Source organism: Ascaphus truei, chromosome 1 (assembly GCF_040206685.1).
Source record: "Ascaphus truei isolate aAscTru1 chromosome 1, aAscTru1.hap1, whole genome shotgun sequence".
Classification (NCBI taxonomy): Eukaryota; Metazoa; Chordata; class Amphibia; order Anura; family Ascaphidae; genus Ascaphus; species Ascaphus truei.
Genome location: NC_134483.1, coordinates 412,672,905 through 412,691,751, shown reverse-complemented (window position 1 = coordinate 412,691,751; position 18,847 = coordinate 412,672,905). Strand labels below are relative to the sequence as shown.

Genomic DNA, 18,847 nt, shown 5'->3' with positions numbered 1-18,847 from the left:
CCCCCAAGCCCACCTCCCCTCCCGGGCAGCTGCCGCAGGGATATCGGGGGCAGGAGGGGAAAGAGTCCGGCGGCAAGCTGCACCCACCCGGTCAAGGTAAGTCACTGTCACCCACCCAGTCACTGTCACCCACCGAGTCACTGTCTCCCACCCACCCAGTCACCGTCGGTCACTGTCAGTCACTGTCTCCCACCCACCCAGTCACTGTCAGTCACTGTCGTCTCCCACCCACCCACCCACCCAGTCACTGTCAGTCACTGTCTATCCCCCACCCACCCAGTCACTGTCAGTCACTGTCTTCCACCCACCCACCCAGTCACTGTCAGTCACTGTCTCCCACCCACCCACCCAGTCACTGTCAGTCACTGTCTAGTCACTGTCAGTCACTGTCTCCCACCCACCCACCCTGTCACTGTCAGTCACTGTCTCCCACCAAGTCACTGTCAGTCACTGTCTCCCAAGTCACTGTCAGTCACTGTCTCCCACCCACCCACCCAGTCACTGTCAGTCACTGTCTCCCACCCACCCACCCAGTCACTGTCAGTCACTGTCTAAGTCACTGTCTCCCACCCACCCAAGTGTCACTGTCTCCCACCCACCCACCCAAGTGTCACTGTCTTCCACCCACCCACCCAAGTGTCACTGTCTAAGTGTCACTGTCTCCCACCCACCCACCCAAGTGTCACTGTCTCCCACCCACCCACCCAAGTGTCACTGTCTCCCACCCACCCACCCAAGTGTCACTGTCTCCCAAAGTGTCACTGTCTAAGTGTCACTGTCTCCCACCCACCAACCCAAGTGTCACTGTCTCCCCAAAAAGTCCTGGACGAAGGATACGACCGCTGGGAATATCAAGATTCAGATACAATCGTTCTTGGATCAGGTCACAGAAGCACCAGATGTTTTTTTTTTTTGTGTGTGCCAGGTAAAGAAGGGAGAGTGTTGGAACACCTTGCTGCAGAATCGGAGAGGCAATAGGGGTTAGAGAATTTGCACTTCTCCTTTGTGGGAAGATGAGCATTGTGGTGATTTAGAATGCTTTTGTTCTATCAAATCCCCACCCTGCTGGGCCAGAAACAGAAGGGACAATAACACCACCCAGCTGAGGAGTTAAAGGATGTCCAGGCTGATCCCTGCAACAAAGATATTAGTTTTTGTCTCCCTTGTTTTGTTTCTGTCACTTTTGAGGAGGGTTTCAGCAAAGAAGAAGGGGAGAAAGTAATCAGATTAGGTCTGGTTAGCAACAACGGAGAGCTAAAAGACACGACAGGCAAAGCATTAGCCGTACCAGCTGTTGCACATACTATTAGAGAAAACAGTGGAAAGGATTCTTTAAAGGATGTTTCTCTGCAGGTCTGAGGCAGATATTACACGTGGGATTTGGGAACAGCATCTTGGTGAAACATGTTACCAATGGTAAGTGGATGGCTTGGGACTCAGTGGAAGACTTGTGCTATTATTGGCGTTGTAGATTAGTGTGGGCAATCTGAGCGTTTTCAAATGAGGACGATATTACTCATACTAGGTCAACAGTGATGTTGGGCAAATCACAACTCTGAACTCCCTTCTGACTTTGCGGTGGGTTGGCAATTTCAACTCAAAGGGTTATTCACTAAAGTATCCCACCTGCAAAACTGGAGCAAAACCCAGTGCAAAATAATTGCACCAGATTCATGAAAGAAAAGGCTGTGCTTGCTTTGAATGAGATGACTCTTTTGGAGATTTTTCCCGTTTTGCACCTGGGAGACTTTAGTAAATATACCCCCTAAATGTGCTTTAAAATTGCAATGTCTTATATAAATAGAGGTTGTAATTATTATCTTAAGATCATTAGACCAGAGTTAGGAAAATGTGAAATTGACACTCGTATCTAATTTGATGACTACTGAAGAATTATTGAAGATTGTTCTGGTATTCAAAAGGCAGATACTTTTTAATTGATGTTTACAAATGGCTCATATCAGTTGCACCTTGTGATATGTCAGTTACTCACAAAGGCATAGGCAGCACATTGCTTTGGTCCTCTGACAGCAAGGGTGCTCAACAACAGTCCTCAAGCCCCTCCAACAGGTCAGGTTTTCAGGATATCCCAGCTTCAGCACAGGTGGTTCAGTCAAAGACTGAGCCTCTGATTGAGCCATCTGTGCTGAAGCTGGGATATCCTGAAAACTTGACCTGGTGGGGGTGGGGGGGTGCTGGAGTTGAGCACCCCCTGCTATACAGTACCTTAATGTTTCAGAGGCTAACGACCTTGAAGATTGGAGATGTATGCAGAGGTCTACCTGCATAACTGGATTTGGATGAAAGACGTTACACTGTCGGATTGTGAACTGTTGCATCCTTTGAACATGCAGTAGCAGAGATGGGGAGCGGTCCCGGAAACTTTATATGATTTGTACTTATGGTAGAAAATGTCCTTGAGAACTCCTTGTCACTAGAAAAGATGTATCTTGGGATAACAAATCACATTTTTGAGTTGTGCCTGTGCCCAAGGAAAAAAAAACACATGAGTTATGTGCTGAAGCATACTGCAGAATATAGCCATGTATTCACATTTTGGGAATATGTATATGATGGAAATGTGAATTATGCTACAGATGTAGCTGGGGATATGTGTGGAAGAGATGTTAAATGTTTAGAGTGAGGTGGTAGTTAGAAAACTTTTCTGTTTGAACAATACTAGGGTAGAGAAAAATATTTTAATATAAAGCGGTTTTCTTCATAGTATTACATAGCCGAAAATTGTAACTTTATAAGCGTTCCCTATACAGTAACAGGGGACTCACTATAGTACAGTTAGTCTCATGTGAGACGTGTGCTGTCCCGTGCAATGATTAAAGTAATTAAAACATTGGATTACCTCCCACGCTGGGATCGTGGTGTTGTGCAGATCCCCATGAGGTCAGAGTTTATCTTAGACTATTATATGGTAGAGTTGCCCACTTCCTCTATCAGATGTATCAGTAGCTCACAATCATCCCTTTGCTGCAACAAAGTAACCCATTGCAGGTCTCTCCAGTACCAAGATATTTGAGAAGAAGATAGGCTGGCTGATGCTTTGTTAATAGGAGATTTTGCCAAAGATAGCATCTCGGGAATCAGTTAATAGTCTAGGACGGTGGTGCTCAACTCCAGTCCTTAAGACCTCCAACAGGTTACGTTTTCAGAATATAACAGCTTCAGCACAAGTGGCTCAATCAGAGGCTCAGAAGAAGGCTGAGCCTCTGATTGAGCCACCTGTGCTGAAGCAGGAATATCCTGAAAACCTGACCTGTTGGGGGGGGGGCTTGAGGTCTGGAGTTGAGCACCACTGATCTAGGACAAAGGCTCATCAGTGTGCCCGTCTTCAGACCAGGGGAGCGCAATCTTTTATTCCCTGTGCCCCCTGCCGGCTGTCCCCCTCTCTGCGCCCCCACCTTACCTCGGCTCCGGCATCTGGGCGTCATGATGTCACGTTGCCATGGCAAAGTGACATCACATGACCCTGCGGCGTCATTTGACGTCGCATTGCCATGGCGACACATCTCCAGAAGCTATCTGAGCCAAGGTAAGTGTAGTTTACGGAGGCCTCTGCCGCTTCCCCGGCACTTAATTTAATTGCCTTGGGGAAGCTCGCTGGGCATCTGTAAACCCTGCGCCCCCCTGCAAACAATCTCAAGGGGGCGCTCCCCCCAGTTTGCACACCCCTGCTTTAGATTGCCAGTACTAACACAGATCAGATAAGCTTATAGTTAGCACCTAGCGCTCAGTGTGAAGACCACAGGGAGATTATCCTTATTATTACCATTTATTTGTGAAGCGATCAACATGTTCCGCAGCGCGGTACTGTTGCGGGGGTCACACTTTTCCTCCCAAATAATGCCTGACGATAAAGTATATCCTTACCCTAAATAAAGAGCATAAATAGTGATATTATATTTGTAGAAACAGCCTTGCACCTTTATTGCAGGGTATAGCAAGAACATGATATAGAAAAGGCATACTCAGAGTTGTATAAAATGAAGTAACAATGAGTAAGGGGTCTACTGAACTGTAGGGGGGAATTCCATTATTGCAAAAGCTTGGTAATATGTGTACATTATATTCCAAAGCAAAATTATTATGAGTACAGCAGTATACCCTAAGCTGTACTAAGAGGTAATTGCTATATATATATATATATATATATATATATATATATATATATATATATATATATATATATATATAAAAGTATATATATATACTTGTTACAGTACAATGTGGGTACAGAGTTATGTATATTACAAAAACATAAACAGTTACATACAGGGGAGGACAAACATGCATAAACAGATACAAAGAGGTAGTGAGGGCCCTGCTTGTGAGAGCTTACAATTGAGAGATATACGCTAAGAAAGTGCACATGAGAGATTTCTTTTGACATCGATTCATTTTCTGTTTGCATTTGAATCAAATGTAAGAAAAAGTGTTCCTTACAATTGACGTAAACTGTTGGCCAGAAGCGTTTCCACCAACTCAGACCTGGTGTGTTTTTATGAAGCAAATGCAAGATCAAAAAGTAATGCAGGAAGACGCAGAGTTTGCTACATCTCATTATAATCTGTGTAGTATGTAAATCCTCTCTAACGCCTCTTATTCTCACGCCCCAAATCGCAAGCTGAGGCAGACGGCGTAAAACCTGGAGCAGAGACCGAATACAATACCGCAGAGAGAGACACGTGTCAACTTTGCTCCAAAGATACCATTTGTTTGACTTGCAAAACCTGTTGTTCACGTTTCTTTTTTTAGAGCAAGTGGTATCTTCTGTTTCATAACTAAATGTTTTTAAACATTAATATAGAGAAGAGTAAAGGTAGTTGGTAAAAAAACAAGAATTAGATACAGTACATGTTATGGCACCTTTAACTTCTTTGTCAGTGGGGTTTGCAAAGCAACCTCTCGGACAACAAAGTGTATCAACAATACCATCAGCACATAAATACTGTTACCAGCCTTTAGTTGTTTCACATTGTAACAAATGAACATGACATTTCTTTATTCATTTGTCACATATGAGGTTTCTAGAGTGCGAATAAACGTTCTTCATATTTTACCCACTTTGACTAAAAAGTTGTCTTAGAAGTTGATGAAAAAAAGAACATGATGCAAAAAAGAGCATTACAAGAACATGCAATTAGATAATTGCAATCAGTTTCATAAAATAAACAGGATCAAAATAGAAAATCTAAAAACGTTACCACAAAATCAGGGGTTGGCAAGTTTCAGCCGGGGGTGAAGCCCAACCAACTGGCCCAAGAATCAGGCCGCCCACACCCCACACACAGACACACGCTAAATGCACCCAACACACACCATACACAGACACCAGATACACAAGATAGATAGATAGATACTTCGCCAACATCAAATGAACAGGGAAGGTGCCCCTCCCTGATTAAGGGGCCCTGGGAAGGCTCAGAAACGTTGGATAACAGTGGATATGTAGACCCTGCCCGAAACGCGTCAGAGGTTCCTCTCACAAGGCTTTGTGAGTGTCTGGTGTATGTTTTGACAATAAATAATAACTTTTTTTTACTAACCTTTGGATCCAGCCACCGTCATTTTTTCATTACCAATTCCAACAAGCTGTCCACTGTTCACCTTCCCACCCCGGGAAACTACCAACCTATGCTAAATTTAGACCACAGATACTTTATCCTATATCTATACTTACTTATTGATCCAGAGGAAGGCAAACAAAAAACTCTATTTAGGGGAAAAATAAATTCCTTCCTGACTCCAAGAATTGGAAATAGGATTAATCCCTGGATCAACATCCTCATGTTTACTTATTTGGTATATCCCAGAATACCTTTCCTTTCTAACAAGATGTCCAACATTTTTTTGAACAAATTTCTTGTATCTGCCATCACAGTCTGTTCCATGTGTTTGAAGATAATACACCCATCAAAAAGAAAGTAATTGAGAGATGATAAAATTTGAATAGAATCTAAAATTAAAGTACCCTGTAAAAGTGACAAATCAGAATGATCTAGGAAATAGCGGACAGCATTACACCCCTGCTTATGATCAATCATTGTGTATAACGAGATCACATCTAATGTTACACACATGAAGTTAATACTCCATTTAATGTGACTGAGATGATTAAGTAGATCACCACTATCCAGGATATATGATGATAGGTAATGTACCAGGGGCTACAAAAAGTGATCAGCATAACGCGATAACCAGGATGGGAGACCAGTGTCTTGTGGATCTTTGGTAGATGGTGAAATATCGGAATGACTGGATAAGGTTTGAAGAGAAACTCCATCTCCCTGTCACAAAGAACTCCTAAAATACTACTGTCCTCCTGTAATTTCCTGAGATCCTCGAGAAAAGGGGACGTGGGGTCAGACCTCAGAACAGCATAATAGAAGGTGTCACCGAGTTGGCGGAGGGCTTCCCCATGGTAGTCCCCCCTATGCTGCACCACAATGACACCCCCTTATCCTCCTTAATAACTAAGGGTTTGTTCTTTTTAAGGGTGGTAAGTGCCAATTTTTCTTCTTGCGTTATGTTGCAATGACTAAAATTGTGTCTTAAGGGGGAAATATTGAAACTATAGCCATTAAATAATAATGACAAATCTCTTTCCACCAATTTTCCAAATGTCGTAATGCAATTCCATTTAACAAAAGAAGGGTTGAAGATGGATTTCTTGTGAAAAGTTGAATTTCTCCTTCCAAAAACAGAGGCGGGTCAATCTCCCTGATCTGTTCATATAGGAGTTCGCTTATATCCTGTAAAGCACATCATTCTTTAAAGGTTAAACCATTGGTGCTATTCCCAGGGTAATTACACAAATCTTCTGTTTCAACATTCAGTAAGGGATAGTTTTTCTGAACCTCATCTGGATTGGAATTGGAAACCCCCCCCCCCCCAATATTCCCTTACTCATGTTTATCACAAAATCATTTTTTAGGGTAACTTTTCGCACACATTTATGCAGGTCAATCCCTGTATCAAATAGTTAAAAGTCCATATCAGGAGCAAACTTAACTCATCTTTCTTTTCCCCCCTTTCCTCAACCTTCCCTCCCCCTCTCTTTTTTTCACCCCCCCTTTTTCTCTCTTCCCCCTCCCGCCCTTCTCCCCCCTTTCTTTTTCTTGTCTTGATCCTGGTTTCCTTTTTCTTTATTCTCTTGTCTTGTATACATATATATTTTTTATATTTGTTGGATACAGACTTATATTATCAATATATATATTTTTTATAGATAACTTTTATTAATACCAACAATTTTACTTTCTGAGGTTTATAAGATTATTATAGGGTAGGTAGGAAATTCTTCAATAACAAATTAACAGAAAGTTCTATGTCTACCTTTGGGTCAAATTGTTTTAATATAGATCTTCTGACAAAACATTGAATGTGTGATTGATTTGGTAGTCTTGATTATTCCTTGGAGGCTTTTCAAATCTAGAGGTATTATGGTTAGAGAGATATTTACACATGTAGGATATTTTTCAAGTCATTAGTCAAGTAATTTAAGTTTTTGTTGTTATATTTTCTATATTTACTTTTTTTGTCAATGTTTGTTCACGTCTCAATAAAGTTATATTTGTGTCACGGGGCCGCGACGTGCCCGCTGGCATGGTCTGGCACGTGGTGTGCATGATGATGTGTCCCGCTCCGGGGGGGCGCATGGTGACGCGGCCCACAGTGAGGGACAGCGCCATGCGGGTTCGCGTGTCACCTGGTTACTTCCAGGTTAACTACTATTTAAGAACCCTGGTTTTTAATATTAAACTATGCCTTGTTAAAGCACCTAGGGGCGTGAAACGCGTAGGTAATTTCTATTTTTGTACCTCCATGTACTTGACCTAATAAATCAACTTTTTATTGGAGTTCACCCTCTCAGCATTTTTTATTTAAGTGGTGCTGCACCGCATCTTTGTTTCTCATCATTATTTCTGTACTATATTTACTCTTGAGACACTGGAACTGACTAGTGTAATTAGCTAGAACAGATAGGACAAACAAACCCTAACAGAAAAGGACCCAATTATATTCCCTCAAATCCTTCACTTTAATCGTCTAGTAATGAGGGATAATGCCCACTTCGATATACGATAGAGTGTATTTTAATCAAAGTTATGTACTATAATCTTCATTCATAAATAGAAAACAGGTTGAATGAACTGAAGAGATCGCTGAAACTGGTGTGATACTTAATGTAAATAAGTAAAATAATTTTATTGGTATCATTCTTTAAAATAAATTATCTCTAATGATAAAAAGTCAGTCCACAAGGCAGTCCTGTAGAGTCTGTGCTAGTAGCAATATGTATGTATTGCAAAAAAGATGCACAGTGCTATGTATGTTTAACTAAATGTAACAGAAATTAGTAATATCAGTAACTTTGCTGTTAGTACGCGAACAGAAGAGCAAGTACCACTTTTTCGGATTGTCCACATGGGTTTCTGCTGTTAGCAATGTAAGTAGATGTTACATCCAGGGCTGGCTGGGATTATCGCAGGACTCGGTGCAGGGGCATGTGGGGCCTTTGTATTGTATTGTATGTCTTTATTTATATAGCGCCATTAATGTACATAGCGCTTCACAGTAGAAATACATGTGGTAATCCAATAAATAACAGATAATATAAATAACAGATCATGGGAATAAGTGCTTTAGACATAAAAGTAACATTAAGGAAGAGGAGTCCCTGCCCCGAGGAGCTTACAGTCTAATTGGTAGGTAGTGAGAACGTACAGAGACAGTGGGAGGGAGTTCTGGTAAGTGCGTCTGCAGGGGGCCAAGCTTTATGTATCATGTGTTCAGATTATCCACAGTGCTATTCATACGCTTCTTTAAGCAAGTGTGTCTTAAGGTGTGTCTTAAAGGTGGATAGAGAGGGTGCTAGTCAGGACTGAGGGGAAGGGCATTCCAGAGGTGTGGGGCAGTCAGTGAAAAAGGTTTAAGGCGGGAGAGGGCTTTAGATACAAAGGGGGTAGAAAGAAGACATCCTTGAGAAGAACGCAGGAGTCTGGATGGTGCATAACGAGAAATTAGGGCTGAGATGTAAGGAGGGGCAGAAGAGTGTAAAGCTTTAAAAGTGAGGAGAAATATGGAGTGAGAGATGCAGGATTTGATCGGAAGCTAGGAGAGGGATTTCATGAGGGGAGATGCTGAGACATATCTAGGAAAGAGTAGAGTGATTCTGGCAGCAGCGTTTAGAATAGATTGTAGGGGAGACAGGTGAGAGGCAGGAAGGCCGGACAGCAGGAGGTTACAGTAATCAAGACGGGAGAGAATGAGGGCCTGAGTCAGAGTTTTAGCAGTCGAGCAACAGAGGAAAGGGCGTATCTTTGTGATATTGTGGAGGAAAAAGCGACAAGTTTTAGAAATGTTTTGAATGTGAGGGGCGAATGTGAGAGAGGAGTCGAGTGTGACCCCTAGGCAGCGTGCTTGGGCTACTGGGTGAATGATCGTAGTTCCAACAGTAATGTGGAAGGAGGTAGTAGGGCCAGGTTTGGGAGGAAGTATTTCCTTTTACCTTCTCCTGCAGCCTCTGCTCAGCGTCCCGTCATCATGGCCCCACGACGTCAAATGTTGTTGCGTTGCCATGACGCGATGTCGCGGCGTCATGTCATGGGAAACGCGTTGTCAGCAACGTGATGCCATTTGATGTCACAGAGCCATGATGACCGGACCCTGCAGGACGAGATCCTGGGAGATGCCACCGGAGAAGCTAAGAGAATTACAGAGGCCCCACGCTCTCCCCCGACAATCAGTTTAATTGTTGTGGGGGAGAGCGCGGGGCCTCTGTAATCGCGGGGCATGGTACACAGGTACAGCCGGCGCCGGCCATGGTTACAACAAATTCTTGTTTAATTTGCCCTATCTGTCCTATATATTCTATTCCCCTGGTGCACCTCCCCACGACTAGTACTAAGGTTGAGCGGGCACCTCAGTGTGTTGTGTCTATCTAGTGCAATTAGTTTCCACAAATGTAAACCCCTACCTATGACCTACTTCTCTCCCATTACAACATCCTCCTTCTAAATCCTCTCAGATTTCTTCCAGGTTGCACCCCACTTCTGGAGCTCACTACCCTGCGCTATTAGACTCCCCACCCCAGCCCTTCACAGTTTTAGTAGTTCCCTAAAACGTATTTCTTCTAAGGGACCTATCCAACACTGTCCTGACATCCCCTTCATGGTGCACAAACGAATTAGCTCACATTACCCATCCTCAGAACATCAGCCGTTTGTCCTCACTGATTCTCATGTGGCCTTCTCCAGATTTCTTTCCCCAAGAATATAACCTCGGCTTTGCTTGGGCATTCAACTCCCCCAGTCAGAGCATTAGTGGCCAATTATGTCCTGTTCAGAGGGGACTATCACTTACATATACACTTCCTTTTTGGAGAATTCACCTTTTTGTAATGTGATGCTAGCACTTTTGGCATCAAAAGGGTTAATAACCCCCGCCCATATTTGAACCCTTATTAAAAAATAACGATGCCAATTTGAAAAGGGAGATGGAGAGAATGTTGTTACGCGTTAAACCAATGTCGCATGTAACATATTGTATGATTTTGTGCAGCTTTATTTTCTACACAGTGATTTTACCTTTCCATGCACACGTATTTGGGGGAAATTGCTTGTAATGAATGATTGTTCTCACATTGTATTAGATCACAACAGCAGTTCATGGTCAGTGCGGCCATGAAAACGGCCATGCTCCAGCATATAATGACTGCGAGCCCCTGAGTGCTAAAGGGAAAAAAATCTCCTTGGTAACGTGTTTTCAAACTTTTCCCAGTCACAAAGCACTGCTGCAGAAAACGGACTTCACGTAACACGTGCAACCAATGCCCTACAACTCATAGCGATAAACAACTAGTGCTAAACCACTGGACAATACACCCCATCAGCTCGCTGTGTCCTAGGGATTACTAGAGGGGACAAGATGGTTCTGGAGAAGGAAAAAAAAAACTGCAATGAATTAATAGTTCCAATCAGCGATGTTTTTGTAGGGAAAAATGGATCGTAAAAAAAATATATATCTGAGCTACAATAATAATTTCAGCGTTAAAAAAGAAATGGCATCCACCTAGGAAGGTAAGGACCTGTGGAAGAAGGGGGGCCCTTCAGATCCGGAGACTCTGTGCTTCAAACATGTAATAAAAAATAATAAAATCGCACAGCGCTACATGTTCTGCTGCTTTACCAGTAATGCCCGGGTATTACCCAGCAGCATGGTTGCTGCTGTTCCAGAAGCTCACATATGCATCAATTAAACACGTTCCTTCTGCTTCATTTTTAACCTCTTTGCTGGAAGTTGCATGCCCATCTGGCAGCAAGGGGGTTAACTACAGTAGCAATACTTTTAAGATGCTCTGATGATGGGAGAATGTGATTGTACAGGAGGAATTCAGCTTTATTCTACATTTTTATCATATAAAGTGTGTGTGTGTGTGTGTGTGTGTGTGTGTGTGTGTGTGTGTGTGTGTGTGTGTGTGTGTGTGTGTGTGTGTGTGTGTGTGTGTGTGTGTGTGTGTGTGTGTGTGTGTGTGTGTGTGTGTGTGTCTATCGAGTTCCATTGCCTAGAAAAACTGGTAAGTAATAACACTTGTGTGCCCTTATGTAGTACTGACAGTGCACATAGAAGTTTTAGGCACCCTGACCTGGCTTACAATGTAATTTTAGTGCCCGAGGAACAGGGAGATACTGTAAAGTAACCTGCTCAAGGTGCCAGAGAGATAGCATTTCAAGAATGAATGGCTGAATGTTTCTGTATTTGAAGAAACCACATTCCTGTTGTGAGCGCTTTCTAATTGCTCCCAGACTTGCCAAGCTTAGCAGAGTGATCCCAGCTATGTTTCTGGCCCAGACTCTAACAAGCCACAGCCCTCTGCCAGGCTGATGTACAGTGGGCTCTGTTGTATCCATCACTGTGCAGTGACAGGGAAATGCCTAAAAGTCATGATTGATTAAAGTACTGCAGACTCCCAACCACAGATACACACAGGCTTAGAACAAATATGTTCTGCTGTTATTTGTATTGGCTGCAAATGTAAAGTTAATGCACAGGTTATTTATGTGGGTGTGTTCTGAGGAGGTGCAGCATGCATGTTTAGGACATCGCTTTATTCACTTTATAAGTGTAGCCCCCTGTAAACAGAATAGGCTATATATCTTTCTCCTACTGTGGTAAGTCTGTTAAGGGCAGGCGCCAGTAGTAATCATGGGTTTTCCCCCTTCACGCCCTGCCTTGAGTGATAGATGCAGGCCCCTGACTCTGCTGCAGGCATAAGACAGAGGGGAGGTCCTGCTGACATCATGAGGTGTGGGGCTGACTCTATTTAGTAGGCAGTTCCTGTGAGGACGTGGGGCTTGTTATGTGGGAGTTGGAGGAGAGAAGTTCTATCCTGGGACCAGAAGAGAGAGACTACGGTCCTATGAGTTTGGAGAGTGAGCAGAGCTAGAGTGGACAAATGCCCCTCACCCTACTGAGGGGGTGAGGGGGAGAATCTACCCCCACCCAGAGGATACCCTCTGAGGTGGGCATTGGGGGTATTGAGGCCCCCCACAGACCATCCTGCAGGAATACAGTCTGGAGGAGAGGAGAGGAGGAGGAGGTCTGGTGTACCTTTGGAGTGCTTTGGCATATGACCTGTCGTGTACTACTGCTGCTGTGTGCCAGATAAGAGACAATAAAGACACTGCTGATTTTACATAAGACTGAGTGATTCTGGAGCATTCACCCTGGGACCAGGGTTATTCTTCTATAAGGGTCCTACCCCACATCCCTGGGAAGTTATAGAGGATGGAGGCGCTGTATCACTAAGGAAATGGAGGCAACTACCCCAGAAGCCTGGTCCTGTGTCCCCAACATCACTGTGGGAAGCTCAGGCCCTCCTGTTACCGGCAGGTACGCACCACAAACACGTGTAGCCAGCCCTCACTACACCCTAGATATGGCTTCTGTGTCTGGGGGGGGAGGGGGGAATATGGGTTACATAAGATTATAATTACTGTGTACATATAAGCTAAATAAGCACAGTGCATATCTAGCAGCATCTATTTAGCATACAATTCGATATGTAATCAGTGTTTTATTTAAAAAAAAAAAAATCACAAAAACCTTACAGGGCCCAATAATCTAGTGATTGAATATAAGTGAATATATATAAAAGGTATATAATGTAGGCCCCCTAGGGACTACTATGCCGGTTAATGGCCTTAAGGGGTTAACTGTGTGGGCTCACGCAGAGTAACGCCCCTCTCCCATCACATGGTATAGAGCGACTCCGCAGGAAAGAAGCCACGCCTACTGTATGCATGGTAACCAGTGACGTCACCATCAGGCTATATATTGTGAGACTGAAGATTCAGTTAATGTATAGGGATAATGCCCTGTCCCTGTTTGTTGTTTTGTAGCTAGGGAAAGTGTCCTATCCAGTTAGTGTCCATAGCCATGGAAGTACAGAAGCTTGCAGGTTCCGTCAGAGGATATCCTATGTCCTATTGGGGTTATACAAGTAGTAGCCCCGGTATCTAATCGGAGTGGCCCTGCTGAGAGGCCCCATGTTGTCTCTGAAACAGAGTACTTAAGAGAGGCATGAAGTACCTCACACCAGGATAGTGATCCCACAGTTCATGATAGTAAGGGTAACCTAAGGTAGGGCCCTATTGATATAATTTTTTTGGACACTACACAGAAGATGGTCACTTATGATGAAAGTACCAGCAACAAGCCTAATCAACTCCCTAGCATGGGAGAGTGAGGATTACCTAGGGAAGAATTACATGGTTGTTCAGCAGTTAACGTTTATATAGTAATGAATGTCTTGACGGGAAGAGCATTATCAACGGCTGTTAATAAAGTTCCTTTGCACCATAAAAGTTTCTGGTGCCCATCATTAGACAATCAGTATATCTATGACCAGCTTGTTCATATCCAGAGCCCTGACAAGGTACTGTATGAGAGACTGAGAAAAGCCATGTACATAGTCAACAGATGTAAACTCCTTAAGAGCTGGGCAAGGGGGGTTACATAATATTTGACAATGTAGTGTTCCAACCTATAATTAATAGTCTCTCTAAACGTATCAAGACAGATCTTCCCGACGAGTTCCAATCATAGGTAGCAGCTCTCAAATGAAGGGTTTATTCTTCTCTCTAGGATACCTCAAAGGCAACAACAAACAGAGGCGTCTATCATCGTGAAGCCAATATGTACTTGTGAAATATTAAATAACAGCAACAAACACACAAACAGGAGGAAAGTGTATGTAATATAAAATGTTTGCCACCACAATATCATCCCAATTATGGTCGTCTGCCGCATGTGTCTCCAAACCGCTCACTCGGCAGCTCCCCTTCAGGGTTCCGTGAGGCTGAGCAGTGATGTAATCCCCAGTGTTGTGTAATGACCAGAGGTTACGTGTGCAGTGGCGATCCTTAACGTGTTCCCCAGCTGGAAGTGTCGCTTCTTTGGAAGTTTTTTTTCTTCTTACATTTTTACTCCTTTTTGTTTGTGTGTTTGTTGCTGTTATTTAATATTTCACAAGTAAACATTGGCTTCCCAATGGTTTTACCTTCTTTGCATAGTGTTTGATATTAATTCAAGCCAAATTGTGGGGCGCAAATTATTATGTTATGGGCAAGGTGTTCAGGTTTAGGTTGTTATAAATGAAACCGATCCCTGAGCAAGTAGGAATGAATCTGGATGTGCCTCAGCCTTTTAACGAATCAGGACACAGTATATTGTAAAACGGGTGTAAATTGCCATAACCCCATAGCTGACAATACTCTTGCGCTGAAAAGGTTAAAACATTGACAGAAATGTCAGCCTCCAAGGACCAAAATCAGTGATAGAAATTTTTTTTTCAGCCCCCAAAAAAAGTATTTTTAATGGAAAAGTACAGATTGTTACCAATTAGCGGCTGATGTTAATATCAGCGAGATGCCAGAAAGTCAGGGAGAGTTAACATGTCAGTATTGATGTTATGTGTCCTACCTATGACCGTAACAATACAGAAATGTCAAAATACTAATATGTAAACACTCTTGTCCTTTTTTGGCTAAATAAGGTAGAGGATGGGCTGAAGATCCGGTTAGTTCTCTTTGGATGGGCCTGTATCAGCCTGTGTTTGATTTCGTACACCACTGCTTTCTCACATGGTGCAAGCCTCACTGCCTGCTCTGACATGAGACCACAGCACATCCGAGCTCAGCCACAGAACCCGAGGAAGAACTACATCACCATACACACCAACAGGACCTCCTACCTGCCTGGAGACAAGGTACCTGGTAAGTGGTAAGCACTCTGATATCAACACCTGGCAAAGATAAACAGGCAGACATAGTAATCAATCTAATACAGAATCTGATAAGCAGTATATTTGGAAACAATCACGGTCGATAAGTTGGGCAAATATTTTATAAACACAAATTTTAACCCCTTTGGTGCCAGAGACCAGCTGACCTCTCAGGCTTAAAAGGGGTAAATAGATGTCTCTGCCAGCAACGGATGTTCTTTGCCCCGCTGCACAATTTCACTAACCTACACAAATACACAAACAGACACAATAATGCACACATAGTACACACCACTCACTGACACTCACACAATGGGGCTTAGTCAATAAAGTGTGATTGTGCTGATTCAGAGATCCTGCATGCAAAGTCCCATTGACCCGAATAGGACTTTCCTTGCAGTCTTGCCCAATTGGTACTCACACATTATTGAATAAGCCCCAATGACACTGAGAAAATATACACAGTGGTATGTACAGATGTACAAATGCACACATATACAAGGATACACACACAGACGCACACATGCTTGTATACGGCTATTAACTGCTCAATTTGAAAGGCCATGTTATTTTGCTTAAACGGACTCTCTGCTGCTGAAGCTCCCTCTATATTTTCCAATCACTCCTCCGTCTATTGGAGTGCCCCCATGTCCATATATGTGCCTCTTTACTACTCTAGTAATAGCTAGTGCCTCTCACTCATTCAGTCACAATCATTTTCCCCTTGTTTCCTGATGCCATTTCTACTCTGCCACCTACTACTTACCTCCCGTGGCTACTTCCTTTGTATAGTGGGGTGTTATCTCTTATGAGTGCCTGTAACTCGGTAAGAGAACTGGAGGGTTCAGGAAGAGAGTAACAGAACAATGCGGACTTCTTCATTATAAACTATCAACTTCTGTGCTGGATTGACACGAGAAAGGCTTTGTTCATAGACCAAATAAACGAAGTAGCATGGGATGTTTGTTATCTGTATTTGTTCCATCACTTGTCCATTACACATTTAAAAAATTATACCATGCCACAGGGAGAGAGTACTTATCTTCCCTCTCACTTTTTCATGTCCATTACTCCCTGGCACGGGATGCTGTGTGGGAGAACACAGGTACCGCATACTGTATATACGTCAGCTATAAAATCACTGCTGCAATATAGTGTAATAACGCTTTGTATATGTGGTCTCTTTTCATTACAAATAAACAGCCTTTACTGTACAGGTACTGAGTGGAAGGCTGGTTTCAAGTGTCGCGTGCTCTGATCTGCATAACAATAAGATATTATTTTTATTGTTATGATGAATTTAACCCATGACCTTGTTTATTAATGTCTAAGACCTCAACGACTTGCCGGAACTCCGTCCCATGACAAGTACTATGCTTTTAAAATACTTTGAATGCAAAATGTGATTATGATGTCTTTCCATGCTTTTTAGACATTGTAGGGCTCAAATTACTAACAGGAAACCTGGCATCTTATGTAATTGCAGCAAGTCATCATTGAGGAATCTGGCGTGACTCAGAAGGATAGAAGATATATGGTAGCTCTTCAGTTAGCTTTGCTGCCAAAGTCTAATTAACATCTACAGGCATTTGCTCTGTAGATGTCAGAAATACTCCTTGTTGCTTGTTCTGTTAAATATATAGATGACACATCATTGTTCAGCGCATCATAAATCAATTAATTAGCCTTCAATTAAGACCATTTAATATTCTCAGAAAGCAAAGCAGAATTGGGGGAAATTCAGAACCCATTTTCATCTGGTTCTTGACAGATCTAGTTAATTACTTACTAGTAATATAATGGCTATTCATAGAGTAATTAAACTGGAATAATTTGCGTTGGATAGTTAGTCTGAGAAAGTGTTACATGGAGCATTCTTTAAACCCATGCAGGGTGCTTGGATTTTTTTTTCTCTCTTAGATTTGACTAACAAAATTCCCATATTCTATTCGCACAAGAAAAGGTCTTTTTATGCAGATTCTGAATTCTTCCCATTTGGAGCAGTGGTAGAGCTTAAGCCCGCCACCAGGGCAGCAGAGATATTTCCAGAGGCCCAGGACTAGAGTTATGTCCTCAATCCCCCTCTCCCCACCCCCCTGTCCCGCCATGCATGTATTTCTCTCCCCTGCGTCTCATTCGTACTCCCTCCTTTCCTCACTCACTCCCTCCCTCTCCCCCTCTCTCTTCTCACTCAACCCCCCCCCCCACAAAATACATATAACCCCACTCCCCCCAATACATTTTAAAAAAAACTCCTCACTCCTCCAATACATTTGAAAAAGCCCCCCTACTCCCCCAATACATTTTGAAAAGCTCCCACTCCCCCAATACATATAAACAAGACCCCCGCTCCCCCAATACATATAAACAAGACCCCCACTCCCCCAATACATATTTTTTTTAAAACAAACTTACCTTGTGGATGTAGTGCAAGAAAAAAGTGACTTAGGCGCTCCTTAATGAGGCAGATATATGAATTAAATAAATTGTATTAAATAATAATAAATGTGCTCATTGGATTGATAAACGTGCAAATGTGTTTTTTAATTATATAAGTGATATAAAATCGCAGCTCAACCGTTTAAAGAGACGGTCCAATTCTCCTTAGGTAGATCTCCAAAGACAGATTTGGGCAGCGCAGATATCACCGTATGTGGAGAAAATAAACAATATATAGTGTAGTAATTTCTTAAATAGGAGACATCTTGGGTATAAGCAGAAATGGGGACTCACACTTTCCCAGTGAATATACAGCAGTGGGTGACCGAATGCATTGTCAGCTCAGGTGGGCTCAGCGCGTTTTTCCTCAATGCAAACCAGAAAAATCACACTCTTAGTGCAACATTGTATGTTCAGTACACATTGTATTACAACGAATAACAGCGCACTTACATTTCAATAATGTGGCATGTACACATAGAAATTAAAGGTGGCCCGATTCCTTTAGTGACTGCGTCGCGTCACTTCCGGCGGAAGTCTAGAGGAATCGGGCCACCTTTCATTTCTATGTGATTTTTCTGGTTTGCATTGAGGAAAAACGCGCTGAGCCCACCTGAGCTGACAATCCATTTGGTCATCCACTGCTGTATATTCACTGGGAAAGTGTGAGTCCCCATTTCTGCTTATACCCAAGATGTCTCCTATTTAAGAAATTACTACACTATATATTGTTTACCTTGTGGATGGTCTGCGGGGGACCCGTCCGGCCGGCACTGTAAGTTGGGCCGGACCTTTGGCCAGGCCCAGCTGCCGGTCCTCTCGCGGCCAGGCCCCGGCTCTCACTCACTGCAGGCCTCTACAGTATACCTCTGTCCCACACCCAGCTGGCACGCGCCGGGTCTCCCTCCATGCAGCCTCGCGCCGGATGCTGGGCCAAGCCTATTTCCGGTGCGCTGACGTCACAGAGGCCTGTCGGCGTGGGACAGTGATAGAGGCCTGCATCTGATCTGAGAGAGAGCCGGCCTGGCCAGGAGAGGACCGGCAGCCATGCCTGGCCATAGGTCGGGCCCAAGTTGCACTGCCGCCACCGGGCCCAGGACACCTCTA

General features: G+C 43.3%; 1 protein-coding gene across 1 annotated transcript in view; it reads left to right on the top strand.

The window, feature by feature from the left end:
* Positions 1-854: 854 nt before the first annotated feature.
* REELD1 (reeler domain containing 1) overlaps positions 855-18,847 on the top strand; it is a 51,481-nt gene continuing 33,488 nt past the window's right edge. The window contains exons 1-2 of the mRNA XM_075614010.1: positions 855-1,416; positions 15,074-15,293. Coding sequence (XP_075470125.1) covers positions 1,405-1,416; positions 15,074-15,293 — 232 coding nt within the window. The 5' untranslated portion in view covers positions 855-1,404. The remainder of the gene's footprint in view (positions 1,417-15,073; positions 15,294-18,847) is intronic.